This window comes from Natator depressus, chromosome 7, assembly GCF_965152275.1.
Source record: "Natator depressus isolate rNatDep1 chromosome 7, rNatDep2.hap1, whole genome shotgun sequence".
Lineage (NCBI taxonomy): Eukaryota > Metazoa > Chordata > Testudines > Cheloniidae > Natator > Natator depressus.
The window spans coordinates 32,631,223-32,648,181 of record NC_134240.1 but is presented as its reverse complement, the minus strand read 5'-3'; the positions used below and the strand labels follow the sequence as shown (position 1 = coordinate 32,648,181).

Here is a 16,959-nt window from a genome sequence, read left to right as displayed (position 1 = left end):
GCTGGGGGTGGGGTGTGAGGCTGAGACCAGCTCGCCCCATCCCCCACCTGCTCAGCCCAGCACCCACAGCCACTGCCAGGGTCCCCATTCCCCGTCCTGTGGGGCTGGTTGCTATGATAACAGGCTATTGTTGGAGCTGGTTGCAGCGTCGGGCTCCCCCCACCCCATGAGTGGGCGTCAGGGTCTGGACTAACCCAGTGGCCCCTGCCCCCTCCCGGAACTGCCCAGCCTATGGCTGAGTAACATAGGGCCTAGCAACCCCCCCCCCGCGGTGTTTGCCCGCAGTGCGGGGGATGGGAGAGTTCCAGTCACCCCACCTCCTTTGCTCTATTACCCCCCAATCGCCCCCCAGATTAGCTCATGCACATGAGACTAGGGGGAGAAGCTGGGGGTCCCCAGAGATGCCCCTTCCCAGAGTAACTGGTGCACACGGAACAGGCGGGGGCTGCTCCCCGCTTTGCTCTGAGCCCCCTCCCCAGTGGCGCTGGGTGAGGGCAGCGCCCCCGGCACAGGAGGGGTTAAGAATTCCGCAGTGGCACCTGCGGCCTGGGGCTCCCGGGGGGGGGGCGCGGGGTAGGAGGGGGGGGAAGAGGGCCGGGCGAGCAACCGTCGGTGTGAACGAAGGGTGCGTGCGCCCCCCCCCGCCCCCAGCCCAGCCCCCCCATCGCCTGCTGCGCCCCCCAGCTGCGGGGCAGGCGGCCCGGCCGGGGCGCTCCATGCGCCGGGCGGAGCAGGCGGCGTTTGGACCCGCACGACCCTCCCGGAGCCGGCAGCAGGAGGAAGTCGGGGCGGGGGGGTGATAAGGAGACACAAGCCGCATTGTGCAGCCCGGCCGCGTTTGAATATCGCCCAGCGCAGGAGCAGAGCGGAGCCGGGTGAGCCGCGCGGGGGGGAGCCGGGCCTGCCCCTCTAGGGGGCGCCGGCCCCGGGGCGGGGGGCTGGCTGCTCGGGGGCCGGGGAGCGGGACAGGGCTGCCCCTCTAGGGGGCGCCGGCCCCGATCGGACCCAGGGCCCCAGGGAGCGAAAGTCACTCCCACCTGTGAGACGAGTGTACCGGGGCTCAAGCCCCTGTGTCTCTAGCCGGGCGGCTCTGGTCACATCGATTTCCCCCCCCCCATCCCCCTGCCCCATCACACCAACCCTCCTGCCCCCTTCACGCCACCCTTCCTGCCCACTTCACCCATCACACTGCCCCCCTCACACCAGCCTTGTCACCCTGCTCCCCCTGCCCCGTCGCACCCCCACCCACTCCCCCCATCACACCACCCCCTCTCCTGCCCCTGGTGCCCTGGCTGGTGGGGGAAGGGACTGCACTTCCCTCCCCCCTCACACACGCAAGGGAGGCACGTGGGGGTTCTCTGTGTATGTGTGTGTGTGGGGCTCTCCCTGCTGCCACACCCAATTTGGGGATGGCTGAGCTGGCAGTGCCTTGGGTTATAACCCCCACTTAATTGGGGGGCTGAATGGGGTTGGAAGGGTGGCGGGTGCACTTGGGGGCATAATGGATGGCTAATGGGGGGGCTCTAAAGGCAGTGATGGGGCAGGGAGCAGGTGCCTTAGAGCCATAGCTTAGTGGTCCTCACCTAAGAGTGGGGCCCACATCACTGGGGTGGGGTGACCCCCTGCTGTATTGTGGCTAATAAAAGCTCAGAGGCCTGGCTGAGATACGGGAGGACGATAAAAAGGGTCCTTGTCCCCCAGGCAGCTGGGACCCATAGCCCAGGGCTGTGTGTGGGTGCCAACAGGCTGTGCAATGATAGGGTTTCATTCTGGGTTCAGCATGGTTGTGTCTGTGTGCGCACAGTACACTATAGGCTAGGTGTGTGCACTGCGGTATAGTGCATGCAACATGGCCGTGTGTGTGTCTGTGCACACACTGCACTATGGTCGAGGTGTGTGCAGTGCAGGATAGTGCATGCAGCATGGCTGAACGTGTATGTCTGTGTGTGCACAGTACACTATGCAGCAGGCGTGTGCAGTGTGGTATCATGCGTGCAGCAGAGCTATGTCTTGGCAAAGCTTTCTGCCACACACAGTGTGCTAGTGTCTGTGCGTGCAGTGCGACTGTGTGTTTATGCTGCATACAGTGCGTGTGGTGGTGCGTGTTTATCCCAGAGGTGACTGTGAGGCAACTGACATTTGGCAACACTGTATTTTGATTGATGTTTTGCAACGTGGCTGGTGTGTATGTGAGAGACCTGCAGTTAGTAGGAGGTGCTGGGCAAACAAACAGCCAGATGGAAAAGAGGGACCGTCCCCCCAAACGCCTTCCGTTCAGTCCTCCCCACTCAGCTCGCTCACTGGTTGCTTCTATTCGTCTTCTAACTAACCATGAACAAAAAGCCGCCTAAAAATAACACCGCAAGAAATCCCAACCCTCAATTTACAGCGTGGTAAGTTGCACATACAAAAGCTTGTCTTAAAAGATTAATAATAATCTTGTCTTACTACAGAGCAATTACACAAAGGGATCCCTTGCCTGGTGCTGAAATGCAGCCACGTCTGGGGAGGTGCTGTTTATGCAGGGATTTACAACACCGATCTAAACCCATTCCCACTGGATCTCAGATACGGATGCCACCACAGCACCTTGCACACCAGGCCCCTGATCCCCCCCCCCCCCGATTGCTAATCCATCAGGAGCCGTTCCCTAGATTCCAGCTCCGCACACAGTGTGGCTCGAATTCCCGAGATGTGATCCCTTGTCTAAATTAATCTCTCAGCCTGAGTCATTGTGGCCGGATTCCTGGGTCCTTCATCTCTCTCCAAACATTCCTTTGCTCTGGATCTAACCCAATCCCCTGTTGTCATGTTTAATCCTCAGATACCTTTAACGGGGGGGATAGAGCCTGGGAACTTGCTTTCCACCTAGGATCACCCCCTCTTTACAGCCCCCCAACCAAAGAGCAGACAGCCCCCTGCCTCTCCTTACCCTCTAGGCGATGTTACTATGCAAAAGGCCACTTATAAATTCCATCCCGGTCCTTTAACAGCCAAAGGGCTCAGAATAGCTCAGCGGGCCTCAGCTGCAGGGGCTACTCCTTCGGGCTTTGTGCAAGGTCAGAAGGACTTGGGGCTGGGTTCCAGGACACCTGGGTTTTGTCCCCAGCTCTGGGTGGAGAGAAGGGTCCAGTGGGGTAGAGCAGGGGGGGCTGGGGAGCCAGGACTCCTGCGTTCTATTTCCCCACTCTGTGATCACGGGCTAATCTCTCTGCTGCAGGTTTTCCTGCTGGGATGTTGTGAGGTTGCACATGCTGTGTGTTTGTAGCATCAAAGTGGGAGGCTGTAACTTAGAGGGGGAAGCCCCATGTCTCATTCCCCCCATCCCCGAGCCAGCCAGTCTCCCCACCCCAGAGCCAAATCGTAGTCTGTGCTCCCTGGAGGGGAAAGGCCCCGTGTCCCATACTTCTACACTCCCAGAGGCAAAGCAGGGCCCGTCTCTGACCCGAGCCAAAGGAGGAAGCAAGGATGGAGAAAACATTTTGCAACTTTACCCAAAATTCTCTAGCTGTTTTGTTTTGCAATAAACTCTCCCTCCCCCAGCGTTCACAGCGTTAGGGCAAAGGGGACAGAGACACCCTACCCTGGACGGCCTCCCTTGGCTGATCTCTGCAACTACCCCTCTGGGGCAGCGCTGACCCCAGTGAGCCTCAGGCAAGTGATCTCTGTAGAAATGGCTGCCCTGCCCCAGAGGCAGCTGCATCTTGGTAAGAGTTTATAACTCTAGCCCCATCTCCTCTTTCAGTGGCAGGTTCTCAGAAGGGATCCCTGATCTTAGGGGGCCGCTGATACATTGCCCCTGAGCTGGGCAGCACCTGTCTGCGGTGGGACCCCAGGCTGGCAGAGGGGGAGCTGGCCGGCACGGGGGGAGCAGAGATGAGCGAGACGCTGGACCTGGACAAGGGTTGTACAGTTGAGGAGCTGCTACAGGGCTGCATTGAGGCCTTTGGTAATGCAGTGGGGGGAGCTGTTATTTTGGCGCATGTGTGGGGAGAAGGGATTGTTGGTGCAGGTGACTGGTAAGAGGTGAGGTGAGGTGTGAATCTGAGGAGGTGGCATATGGAGGGCTGGGGCTGCCCAAGGGGCTGCGGTCAGGCTGTGGCTTTGGGGTTTTCTTCAACCTATACGGTCACTTGTCCTGACCCCTAAAGGGCGCTCTGCTGCAGGGAGTGGGGCAGGGGCTCAGCAGGGGGTGCCCTCCCCTTGTAATCAGTGCTGACCCCAGTGAGGGGCTAGGGGACGCTGTGCTGCAGGGAGCAGGGTCCGTAGGGGTTGCTGAGTGGCGGGGGGGGTGTCTCTGTGGCTACGTCCCCATGGTGAGCGCCAGCCACGCAGCGAGTCTCGGAGCCTGGGCAACAGATGCAGGGTCCTGGGGCTCGTGCCCCGGGGCTAAGAATAGCTGTGTAGACACTGTGACCTGGGCTGGAGATCCCCGCCCCCAGGCTTCACAGCCCCAGCCGCGATGTCCACACAGTGATGTCTGCCCAGCAATGTCTGCAAGTCTGCAACCCGGGCTCTGAGCCTCACTGCCAAAGGTTGTGCAGATGTACCCTGAGTGCTTTGCGGGGGTTAACAGGGGGTGCTGAGCGGGGGAGGGGGTCACTGGGGTCTCTGGGTTGGGGAGTCAGTAGGGGTCTCTGAGCGAGTTGGGTTGTAGGGGGTCTCTGTGTGGGTGGGGTGAAGGGTTGTGGGGGATCTCTGACTGGGGTGGAAGATCTCTGAGCAGAGTGAGGGGTTGTGCTGGTTTCTGAGCAGGGCGGGGTCTCTGAGTGGGGTGGGGAGTCTCTGAGCAGACAGAGTCTGTAGGGAGTCTCTGAGCAGGGTGGGGTTTGTGGGGGGGCTTCTGAGCGAGGTAGGGGGTGTCTGAGCAGGCTGAGAGTCTGTAGGGGTCTCTGAACAGGGTGGGGAGCTGTAGGGGGGTCTCTGAGTAGTGTGGGGGTCTCTGAGCGGGGTGGGGGGTTGTGGGAGGTCTCTGAGCAGGGTGGGGGGTTGCGGGATCTCTGAGTAGGGTGGGGAGTTGCGGGGGGAGGTGTCTCTGAGTAATGGGGTGGGTCTGAGTGGGGTGGGGGGTTGTGTGGGGTCTCTGAGTAGTGGGGGGGGGTCTGATCAGGGTGGGGGGTTGCGGGAGGTCTCTGAGTGGGGTGGGAAGTTGTGAGGGGATCTCTGAGGGGATGGGGGGTTGTGGGATCTCTGAGCAGGGTGGGGGTTTGCGGGGTGTCTGAGTAATGGGGTGGGTCTGAGTGGTGTTGCAGGGGGGTGTCTCTGAGTAGCGGGGGGTCTGAGCAGGGTGGGGGGGTTGCAGAATCACTGAGCGGGGTGGGAGGTTATGGGGGGGTCTTTGGGGGGTTGTGGGATCTCTGAGCAGGGCCTACTCTCTCTTGCAGATGATGAGGGGAAGGTGCGGGACCCCCAACTGGTGCGAATGTTCCTGATGATGCATCCTTGGTACATCCCCTCCTCCCACCTGGCCGCCAAGCTGCTGCGCATATATCCTTGTGAGCCCTCCACCCCCCTTCCTGCAGCTCCTTCCCTCCTGCCCTCATTCACCCCACCAACCTGCCTTGGGGCACCCTACTGCCCCCCTTTCCCTCCTGGGCACCCCCTCCCTTCACAATGCACATATCCCTGGACAGAGCTGGCTTATTCTGCTAGCTGGCTGTCTCCCTGGGCTGGGGCTCTCCATGGGACCCCTGCAGCACCAGGGCAGTCCACATACATCTCAGACCAACAGGGCGGAATTGGTTGTGCATGGGAAAGAGGAAGGCAATCTGGGTGAAACTGACCCTGAAATGACACCATTTCATGACTCTAAGAAAAGGAAGGAGAGGGGGCAGCAGAATCAGGACAATGGGCTTCAGAAAAAAACAGACTTCAACAGATCAGAGAACTGGGAGCTAAGGTCCCGGGGGAAGCAAATCGAAGGAAAAAAGAACTGGAAGTTTCTCAGCTAGACAGTGTTAAAGGCACAACAGCAAACTAGCCTGGTGCGAAGGGAAGACAGGAAAAGGCCGAGGTGGCTCCCTCTGGAGCTCTTTAACAATCTTAAAAGTAAGGAAGAATCCCTCAATAAGTGGAAATGTGGACAGGTTGTCAAGGAGGAGCACAGAAGAATTGCACCAGCAGGTAGGGGCAAAATCCGAGAGGCTAAGGCGCAAAATGAGTTACAGAAAGGCAGTCGGAAGAGGTTCTTTAAATACCTTGGGAGCAAGAGAAAGATGAAGGAAAGTGCAGGTCCGCTGCTTCCTGAGGAAGGCAAGCTAATTGATGGCATCAAGAAAGGTGGGGGGATTAATGCCTATTTTGCTTCGGTCTTCACTAAAACGGTTAATGGTGACAGCTACTCAGCACAACGAATATTAACAACAAGGGGGAGGAACGCAGACCAGAGAGGGAAAGAGGAGGTTAAAGAGTATTTAGAGGAGTTCGACCTATTCAGGTTGGCAGGGACTGGTGCAATTCACCCTCGGATACTTAAGGAAGGAGCTGAAGCAATCTGGGAGCTGTTAGCGATTGTCTTTGAGAAATGGAAGACGGGTGAGGTCCCCGGGGACTGGAAAAGGGCAGACATAGCAGGGGAAACAGGGGAAACTGAGAGGACCCCAGGGATTATAGACCAGGCAGCCTAACTTCCATACCTGCAAGATACTGGAACAAATTATTGAACAATCAGTTTGTAAGTCCCTGGAGGATAATAGGGTTATAAGGAATAACCAGCATGGGTTTGTCAATAGCAAATCCTGCCAAACCAGCCTAATATCCTTCTTTGACAGGGTCACTGGCCTAATGTCTGGGGGGGAAGCAGGAGACAGATAGATCTTGATTTTAGTAAAAAGAACCGGAGGACTTGTGGCACCTTAGAGACTAACAAATTTATTTGAGCATAAGCTTTCGTGAGCTACAGACCCAGTCCCCCATTCTCATAAGCAGACTAGGGAAATATTGTCAAGATGAAATTGCTATAAGGTGGGTGCAGAACTGGTTGAAAGCTGCTCTTTGAGGACAGTCTATCAATTGTTCTCCATCAAAATGGGAGGATGTATCGAGTGGGGTCCCAGAGGGGTTAGTCCTGGGTCTGGGGCTAGTCAATATTTTCATTAATGACTTGGATGATGCAGTGCGCAGAGTAGGCTTATAAAAATGGCGGATGACACTAAGCTGTGGGGGTTGTGAGCACTTTGGAGGACAGGATTAGAATTCAGAATGACCTTGAGAAATTGGAGAATTGGTCTGAACGCAACAAGATAAAATTCAGTAAAGACAAGTGCAAAGGACTGCACTGAGGAAGGAGAAATCACAAAACTGGGAAAGACTGGCTAGGTGACAGTCCTCTTGAAAAGGATCTAGGGGTTGGCTCATCAAGGGAATCTGAGCCAACAGTGTGATGATGTTGTGGAAAAGCCTGTTATTGTCTGGGCTGTGTTAACGGGAGAGTCGTATGTAAGACACGGGAGATGTTACTCGGCACTGGGGAGGCCTCAGCTGGAGTACAGCGTCCAGGTTTGGGTGCCAGGCTTTAGGAGAGCTGTGGAGAAACTGCAGAGCGTCAAGAGGAGAGCAACAAAAATGATAAATGGTCTAAAAACCTGCCCTGGGAGGAAAGGCTAAAAAGCTGAGCATCTTTAGGCTTGAGAAAAGAGGGGGACACCTGCTAAGAGTCTTCCAATATCTTCAGGGCTGTTCTGAAGAGGATGGTGGTCAGCTGTTCTCCACGTCCACTGGAGGTAGGACCAGATGTCATAGGCTTAATCTGCAGCAAGGGAGAAGTAGGTTAGATTTTAGGAAACACTTTCTCAGGCTAGTTAAGCTCTGGTTGCGGACTCCCCATCACTGGAGGTGGTAAGAACAGGTGGAACAAACACCTGTCAGGGATGCTCTGGGTTTGCTTGGTCCTGCCTCAGCGCAGGGGGCTGGACTCGGTGACCTCCAGAGGTCCCTTCCAGGCCCGCACTGCTGTGATTCTAGAACGCTGACTCCTCCCAGCCTGGTCCAAGGGCCCTAAATCCATGGCCCAGCTCCACCCCCAGCTCCTCCCCCTTTCTCCCCACTCCCCCAGTCTCCAGTGCCTGCAATGTGGAATTCGCCTTAACTCTGCCCTTGCACCTACCAAGAGTCTCGTAGCTCAGAAAGCAGCTCCCTGCAGGTGAAAACCTGCCACCTGGTGAGGTGAGTCCGGAGGAGCCCCACATTTCAGGGCAGCATCCTCAAACCTCAGGGGCAGAGCTGGCCCCAGTGCAGCATTCAGGGGCACAGGGCTGCAGGGGGCTCAACATAGGGCATCTTTCCAGCGGGTGAGGGATCCCTGAGTAAACTGCCTCTGTTCCCCAACCCAGAGGTGGCTGCATCTCAGTGCTGGGTGAGGGATCCCTGTACAGACAGTCCCTGTGCCCCACCCCAGAGGCGGCTGTATTCCGGGTGTTGGCTGTCGTTACCCCTTCCCCCTCCCCAGGTACTGGATCTCGGCATTCCCGGCAGAGTTTGATTTGAACCCGGAGCTAGCAGAGCAGATCAAGGAGCTAAAGGAGGTTCTGGGCCGTGAGGGGAACCGGCGCCACAGCAACCTCATCGACATTGAGAATGTGTATGTGATGGGGGCGGAAGCATGGGGGGTGGGGGAGGTGGTGGGGAGCTGGGGGAATGGGAGGGTCAGGGATGAGGGTGAGGTGTCCCAGAGCAGCTGTGTGAGAGCAGGGGGCCTGCATGGGCTGAGGAGGACTGAGGAGCGGGTCTGAGCGAGGGCACAAGCATGAGCACAGGGGTGTTCCAGTGCATGCCTGTGAGTGTGCATGGTGCAGGTGTGTGTGGGAGTGCATGGGGTATGTTTGTGTGGGCATGAGTGGGACGTGCACATGGGAGTGCCCAGGACATGTGTGTGCACATGGTGTGTGTGGGAGTGCATGAGGGGTGTGTGTGTGTGTGTGTGTGGGAGTGTATGAGGCATGTGTTTGCACATGGTGTGTGTGTGCGCGCATGGGACATGTGTGCACGGGGTGTGGGAGCACGCAGGAGTCTCTTGGCTGTGCATACGTATGCAGGAAGAGCGTGTGCCAGCGGTTTGGGTGCAAAGACTGGCTTGGCTCTGACATACCCCCCTTGACTGTGCCCCCCCCCAGCCCTACTTACAAGTGGAAGCGCCAAGTGACCCAGCGCAACCCGGTGGCCCCGAAGAAACGCAAGATGTCGCTGCTCTTTGACCACCTGGAGTCCTCCGAGCTGGCGGAGCATCTCACCTACCTGGAGTACCGCTCCTTCTGCAAGATCCTGGTGCGGGGCGGAGACCCTGCGGCTGCCATGGGGCTGGGGATGCTGCTTGGGGGTGGAGGGCTGCTTTGGGAATGATCTTTCCTCCCCCCATGGGGCAGGCACTTCCCCACCCTCTATGTCCATGGGGCAGGCACTGAACCTCCCATTCCCCCTATGGGGCAGGCACTGTCCCACCCCCTATGTTCCCCCCTCCCATGGGGCAGGCACTGACGCTCTGTTTCCATCCCAGTTCCAGGACTATCACAGCTTCGTCATGCACGGCTGCACTGTGGACAACCCCATCCTGGAGCGGTTCATCACCCTTTTCAACAGCGTCTCACAGTGGGTGCAGCTCATGGTGCTGAGCAAGCCGACCGCCCAGCAGCGGGCGCAGGTCATCACCCGCTTCATCCTGGTGGCACAGGTGAGGGGCCCCTCAATCCCGACCCGCAGCCCCCTGCTGGCCCATTGTAGTCTGAGCCCCAGCTGGGCTCCAGGTGTGAATGCCCCCCCCCCGGGCCCCACTCCTCCATCCTTGGAACTAATCCGACCTCTCTCTCCCCCATGGATCTCCACTGTCTCTCGGCTGGATCCCCCCTCCGGCTGGACATCCCTGCAGAGGCTCCTGCAGCTGCAGAATTTCAACACGCTGATGGCTGTGGTGGGGGGGCTGAGTCACAGCTCCATCTCCCGCCTCAAAGAGACCCACAGCCACGTCAGCTCCGAGACCACCAAGGTACAGGGCGCAGGGCCGGGGGGAAGTGGGATACTCAAAGGGCTGGGGCAATGCTGGAGGGTGGGATGACAATCCGGTGGTTGGGGTGGGGTTGGGGTCTCGAGGGGCAGTGGTGGGGGGTTGGGGTCTCGGGGGGGTTGGGGTCTGGGGAAGTGTTGAGGGGTTGGGGAGCTCTGGGGTGAGGTTGGGGTCTGGGGCGGTGTTGGGAGGTTGGGGGAGCTCTGGGGCGAGGCTGGGGGCTTGCTCTGGGCCCAGCCCCTGACCCCTCCCCCCCCATCCCTCCCAGCTGTGGGAGTCCATGACAGAGCTGGTGACCTCGTTGGGGAACTACAGCCGCTACCGGCGCCGCCTGGCCGAGTGCGTCGGCTTCCGCTTCCCCATCCTGGGCGTGCACCTCAAGGATCTGGTGGCCGTGCACGTGGCGCTGCCCGACTGGCTGGACCGGGCCCGCACCCGCGTCAACGGCACCAAGATGCAGCAGCTCTTCGGGATCCTCAACGAGCTGGTGCTGGTGCAGAGCATCAAACCACCCTTCGAGGCCAACATGGACCTCATCAACCTGCTCACGGTGAGACCCCGCCCCCCGGACCCCCCATTGCACCCCACCCCTGGACCTCACTGCACCCCCATGGCATCCCAACTCCTGGAGCCCCCCCTGCACCCCTCATTACATCCCAACCCCCACTGCACTCCCATCCCCCCCTGTATCTCCCTGTACCCTAGACCATCAAACTGCTCTCTGAGGCCAACGGCAACCTTGTCAGCCAGCTCCTGGTGAACCCCCCACCCCCGCTGTCTGATGGGCTGTGCCTCCCCAGGTGTCGCTGGATCAGTACCAGACGGAGGAGGAGATCTACCAGCTGTCGCTGCAGAGAGAGCCCCGTGGCAAGTCGGCCGTGAGTGCGTGTGTGAGTGCACGATGCTGTGTGACCTGTGCCCCGTCCCCCGCCCCCGGGCCATGAGCCCTCTGTTCCTCCCTGTGGGGAATGGGAGGGAGCAGCAGGCCATGGCGTCTCTGTCCCATCTGGCCCCAGTAGCTGGTTCTCAGGCGCATTCGCAGCTGCCTTCCGCTCTGCTCCCTGAGGGCTGAGCTTCCTGTCCAGAGAGAGGGGGCTGCCGGGTCCCACATGTTGACTAACACCTGTCCAGCACCAGCCCCTGAGGCCGCAGCATTGGGTGAGGGATTCCGGTTTGAACAGCCCCTGCACTCCACCCCAGAGGTGGTTGCATCTCAGCGCTGGCCAAGGGATCACTCAGAGGATATGTCTCTTTGTCCATCCAGCCGTCCAGCCCCACCTCCTGTTCCCCCCCAAGCCGACCGGCTGACATAGACGAGTGGGCCTTGGCTGTGAAACCCAAACCGGACCAGACACTGGTGCGGACACACATTGAGAAGATGGTGGAGGTGAGAGCGGGGGCCTTGGACACCATGGTCTGCGTTTCTGTGGGCGCTCTGAGACTGTGTGTTAGGCCAGGGTACCTTGAGCTGACGCCCTCCTCCAGTCTCTGCTACCCCCTGCAGTCCATGCGTGTGGAGGGGCCTCTGGGGCTGCATAGGGGGTGGCGTACCCCCAGGGATGACCCTCCCTCTGCTCTCTGCTGCCCCCTGCAGGCCACGTGGGGAAGTGGGAGGTTCTGGGGCCAGTGGCACTGGAACATTGTTAACAGTGGGGGGGGCTGGAAGCCAGCCCCCTTACCCTGTCCACCCGCCCCTGAGCTGAGGCCGGGAGCAAAGCCCCGGGCGCGGGGCTGGCAGCCGGGAGCCCGGGGGGTGCTGCAGCAGGCCCCCCCCGCCCCCGGCCCCAGTTCCTGAGCCGGGGGCAGCGTATCGCCGGGCTGACTCTCCCGCCGCTCTCTGCTGCCCCCTGCAGTCCGTGTTCCGGAATTTCGACGTGGACGGAGACGGCCACATCTCCCAGGAGGAGTTCAAAATCATCCGCAACAACTTCCCCTACCTGTGCAAATTTGGGGACCTGGATGAGAACCAGTGAGTGCCCAGGAAGGGGGGACCCCGCGGGCCCCTCACACCAGAAGGAGGGGTGAGGTACTGGGGCCAGGCCTCCTCCTAGAAGCCTCATCCCCTGTAATGCTTTCTTCTTTGTTGGAACTTGGGAGTCCTGACTCCCAGCCCCCCAGCTCTGCCCCCCTGGTCCCCACTCCCCACCCACAGCCTAGCACAGACCCAGGTGCCCTGACTCCCAGCCCCCCACCTCTGGCCCCCACTCCCTGCCCAGAGCCTAGCACAGACCCAGGCGTCCTGACTCCCAACCCCCCAGCTCTACTCCCCCGGCTCCCACTCCCTGCCCAGAGCCTGGCACAGACCTGGATGCCCTGACACCCAGTTGCCCTGCTCTAACGCCACTCCCCGCCCAAAGCCGGGCACAGACCTGGGCGCCCTGTCTCCCAGCCTGATACTTTGTGCCCCCAGGGATGGCTGCATCAGCAGAGAGGAGATGATCTCGTACTTCATGAAGTCCAGCGCTGTGGTGGACGGGAAGATGGGCTTCATCCACAGCTTCCAGGAGACCACCTTCCTGCACCCCGTGTCCTGCCGTCACTGCAAGAGCCTGGTGAGCCATTGCTGGCCCCTGGGAGGGTGCAGGAGGCTGGTTGCTCTGGGGGATGCCCTCTGTGGGCCCCCCTGTGAGAACACAGGACCCACAAACGGCCACCCTCCATAGACTAGGGGGCTTGTTCCACAGGGGTGCCCCCTTTTCCCTTTCCCCTATAATGATGGGGGTCGATTCCACGAGGGAAAGTCATGCCTCACTAGTGTGGCCACAGAGAGGGCCAAGGGGGGGTTAGATCCCTGGGGCAGGGGCAGGGGAGACGACTGAAGAGACGCAGAAGCACACAACAGTTAGCCTAGGCCTAGTTATCCCAGGACAACCCCTTCACCCAGAGAGGGCCCAGTTAGACTGGGGTAAAGGGGCTTCACTCTTCTCAGAGGATGAGTTCTATGGGAGGGAAGGCACGTTTATCCTGGGATAACTGTGCAAGGGATCCCTGTGTAAGCAGCCCCCGTTCCCGCACAGAGACAGCTGCAACTTAGTGCTGGGTGAGGGGTAGCAGTATAAGCAGCCCCCACCTCAGGCCGGCTGCATCTCAGTGCTCATTGAGGGATCCCTGTATAAACAGCCCACGCACCCCACCCCAGGACTAGCTGCATCTCAGCACCTGGTGAGGGAATCCCTGTAGACACAGCCCCTGTGTCCCACCCCAGAGGCAGCTGCGACTTAGTGCTGGTTGTGGGATAGCGGTATAAACAGCCCCCACCTCCTACCCCAGAGTCAGCTGCATCACAGCAGGGATAAGTGTCCCAGTGTCAGCTCGTCCCCCTCACCAGCACTGGTCGATTCTCGGATTGTCTGTTCCGTGGGAGATCCTGAGATCCACTTGGAACTGGGACAGAAAGTTGAAATGAAATGTTGTGAAATTAGCTCATTTCAACTGTTGCGATTCGACTGCTGTAGTAGAAAGAAAAGCAGTACTTGTGGCACCTTAGAGACTAACCAATTTATTTGAGCATAAGCTTTCGTGAGCTACAGCTCACTTCATCGGATGCATAAAGTGGAACTGAGCATGCGCCCCCATCCTCCCCTCATCACCTCGCTGACCCCATCCCCTTGCATCTTTCTCCCCAGATACTGGGAATCTACAAACAGGGGTTCAAGTGCCGCTGTGAGTATGTGGGGGGGAGGGGGTTGCCTGGGGAAATGATGAGTGGTTGGGGGGAAGCTGGTGCTGCACTGGGGGAGAGAGGCTGTGGGTAGCTGTATTCTGGAGATAGGGGTGCATTGGGGGTATATAGGGAAGCGTGGGGCCATGGGGGTTGAGCTGTGGGGGAGTTGGGCATGCTTTGCAGAAGATGGAGGGGTGCATTGGGGTCACTGGGTCATGAACTGGGGAGCTGGGCTGTGGGGGTGCACCAGGGGAGCTGGGGGATGAATTGAGAGCTGGGGGTGCACCTGGGGAGCTGGGAGTGGAGGGAAAATTGGGGAGCTGGAGCCATAGAGGTGTGTGAGGGACCTGGGCTGCACTAGGGGAGGTGTGGGGCCATGGGGGGTTGCACGAAGGGGAGCTGCAGGGCCCACCCCCCCAACCTCCCTTGTTGCCCCCCAGGCTGCGGCGTGAACTGCCACAGGCAGTGCCGGGAACATCTCTCCCTGGAGTGCCGCAAACGGACCAAGAGTTTCAGCCTCGCCAGCCCTGCCCACATCCCCACCCGCTCCTTCAGCTTCTCACTGCCCCGCTCGGCCTGCAGATCCCCGCGCCACACAGGTATGGCCACCGGGGGCCGCCCCACCCCACCTAGCCCAGAGCCGAGGGCCCACCCCAGCCCCTCCAGCACTCCCCGACCAGAGCTGGGAGAGAACCCAGGAGACCTGACGCTAGCCCCTCCCCCACTCTCCCCATGGCCCCAGTGTTGTGCCGGAAGCCAGCTTGCAAGCCCGATAACAACACCTCCATGCGATTTCCTGACCCCGCCGAGGAGGCCTCGGTGCTGGCCCATAATACTGCACCATGCTGTTTCCTGTTTGTGTCACTGCAGATGGTGCGGGATGGTGCTCTGAGCCCTGGCAGCTATTCTGAGACACCCCCATCCTGGGCCCCCGGTAACCAACACATTGTGTTATCCCAGCCTGCTTCCGCACAGGCTTCCTGTCTACACAGCCCCCGCATCCCACCCCAGAGGCAGCTGCATCTCAGCGCTGGGTGAGGGACAGCAGTATAAACAGCCCTCACCCCAGGGCCAGCCTCATCTCAGTGCCAGGTCAGGGATCCCTGTATAAACAGCTTCTGTGCCCCACCTCAGAGGCAGCTGCATCTTAGTGCTGGATGAGGGACAGCAGTATAAACAACTCCCGTGCCGCCCCCCCCCCCCCAGGGCTGGTCACATCTCAGCGCCAGGGGAGGGATCCCTGTACAAACAGCCCCCCACCCCCCAGAGGAGGCTGTATCTCAGTGCAGGGGAGGGGTCTGTGCTTGTCAAAGTGCATTGCGAGTACTGGCCATGATGAATCCTAGCCGAGTGGCTCCCCCGTGTGGTGGCAGTGTGGGCTGCTCCTTTGGGGTTTGCAGCTACAAGGAGCTATGTGTGTCTCTGCAGAGATCCGGGAGGAGGAGGTCCAGGATGTGGAGGATGGGGTTTTCGACATCCATTTATAAAGACAAACACGTAAGAGCTGTGGGGAAGGGAAGGGGGCCGAGTGGGTAGAGCAGGGGTGGGGGGCAGGGCTTGAGGGTTTTGTTCTGGGCTCTGAGAGGGGAGTGGGCTGTAGTAGTTAGAGCTAGTCTGACCCCTCTACTCTGTGTGTTTTAGGGTCTGCTCTTCCTCACCAGCTGTGGCTCTTCCTCCCACTCCTCCCAAGCTGGGATCTCTTGTCCCCACAAATCTGCCAGCTGACTTCCCGGCTCCCCCACTGTGGGGTGACACAGAGAAGAGGCAAAGGGAGAAAGCATGGGCCAAGGGGGAGAGACAGCCCTTCCAGTGGGTGCAGAAGCTGCTTTGGGGGCAGTTGGATAGATCCTTTACTGGTTGAGGGGACGGGGAGGTGGCTGCATGTCAGGGCTCCTGGGTTCTATTAATGAGGGATGAAGACATGAGTTAACGTGGGGAGGGGGTTGTGAAATTAGTAAGATCTCGCCTGACATCCCCCAAACACATCCTTATGCGCTCCAGCATCCGGTTCCAGTGTGGGGCCATGGGGAGCGGGCGGGGGGACTTCCCCTACTCTGGTAGAAGCTGCCTGCGGTATCCCGCCTGCCCTGCAGGAAGAGGAGGTTGCCTGGGGGCTGATGTATGTGGCCGATGATGGAGCGGGAGTGCAGGGGGTTGGTGTGGGAGCAGGAGGATGGGGCGTGGGTCCCAGTCAGGACACCCCCCTTCCCCTGTGATCCCGGCTGTACAGATTCCTTGCTGTGTATATTTGTACCTAACAACAGGATCAGAGATGTAATAAATATAATAAAACCAATGGTCCCAGTTCCCATCTGTCCCCCACTTGGGTCCATCTGTCTATCTCACAGCCCCTCCCCCAGCTCATGCTGGGAGCCCCCTGCCGACCCCAGCCCCATCTTTGCGTCTTTCCCGCCCCCTGCATATCCTGGCCTTCTGGAGCTGAGGGATGGCTAGGAGCGGAATGGGGTCTAGTGGTTAGATGGCGGGGCTGGGGGTCAGGACTCCTGGGTTCTATTCCCAGTAGCGGGAGGGGAGTGGGGTCTAATGACTAGAGGGTGGGGAGGGCTGGGGGTCAGGACTCCTGGGTTCTATTTCCAGATGTGGGAAGGAGGAATGAGACTGTGTCCCTGTCACTCCCTGCTGGAGGGAAGGAGGCCTGGTCAGTGGAGCTGTGTCTCCCCGCTGCCCCCTGCCAGCGGGGTGAGCCCTGCTGTGTGTAAGAGCGGGAGCGTTCTCCCCTCCAGCTCCTGTTCCCAGACGCCTGCCCCTCTACCATGCCTGGTTATTTGTGTCGCAGTGACACGGGAAGAGGAAATCGCTCTGATAAATACGTCAATAACAGCCTGATCATCCTGGCTGAATCCGCCCCGGAGTCAGCCCATTCCGCGCCAGCCAGCTAGTGCTTCACCCAAGAGACAGACATTTCTGTCATGCCCCAGCCCAGCCTCAGAGAAATGGCTAGCGGGGTGCTGAACAAAGGAGATGCAGCTGCCTCAGGGGCAGGGGGCTGTTTATATAGGGATTCCCCTCTTGGTGCTGAGATGCAGCTGCCTCTGGGGTGGAGCCCAGGGGCTGTTTATGCAGGGATCCCTCTCCTGGTGCTGAGATGCAGCTGCCTCTGGGGTGGGGCATCTCTTTATACAGAGCCCAGACACCAGAATACAGGTGGGGGGAAGCAAATCTGTTGCATGATTATATATTTTTTTTCCTTAATGTTGCTTGTCAAATCATACGCGAGACAGAATAAATAAATAAATAAACCACTATTGATTTTGCCCGGGTGACAGATTATATTTATCAT

The 16,959-nt window shown here is 59.2% G+C and overlaps 1 protein-coding gene across 3 annotated transcripts; it reads left to right on the top strand.

Annotated features, from left to right (window-relative positions):
* The first annotated feature begins 712 nt into the window (after window positions 1-712).
* Window positions 713-16,059, top strand: RASGRP2 (RAS guanyl releasing protein 2). 3 transcript variants are annotated; one of them, XM_074958025.1, is made up of 17 exons: window positions 713-875; window positions 3,746-3,949; window positions 5,385-5,487; window positions 8,101-8,163; window positions 8,447-8,578; window positions 9,111-9,261; window positions 9,491-9,664; window positions 9,860-9,976; window positions 10,263-10,544; window positions 10,795-10,872; window positions 11,259-11,381; window positions 11,848-11,963; window positions 12,405-12,546; window positions 13,621-13,657; window positions 14,099-14,257; window positions 15,087-15,155; window positions 15,300-16,059. In XM_074958025.1, exons 2-16 carry the CDS (start codon window positions 3,877-3,879, stop codon window positions 15,143-15,145), a joined length of 1,809 nt encoding a protein of 602 aa, XP_074814126.1. In that variant the 5' UTR covers window positions 713-875; window positions 3,746-3,876; the 3' UTR covers window positions 15,146-15,155; window positions 15,300-16,059. The 3 variants fall into 3 exon arrangements, with proteins under 3 accessions (XP_074814126.1, XP_074814123.1, XP_074814124.1); XM_074958022.1 differs by having other exon boundaries at window positions 10,795-10,884; window positions 15,300-16,058; XM_074958023.1 differs by lacking the exon at window positions 713-875 and adding an exon at window positions 1,724-2,393 and having other exon boundaries at window positions 10,795-10,884; window positions 15,300-16,058.
* The last annotated feature ends 900 nt before the right edge of the window (window positions 16,060-16,959 follow it).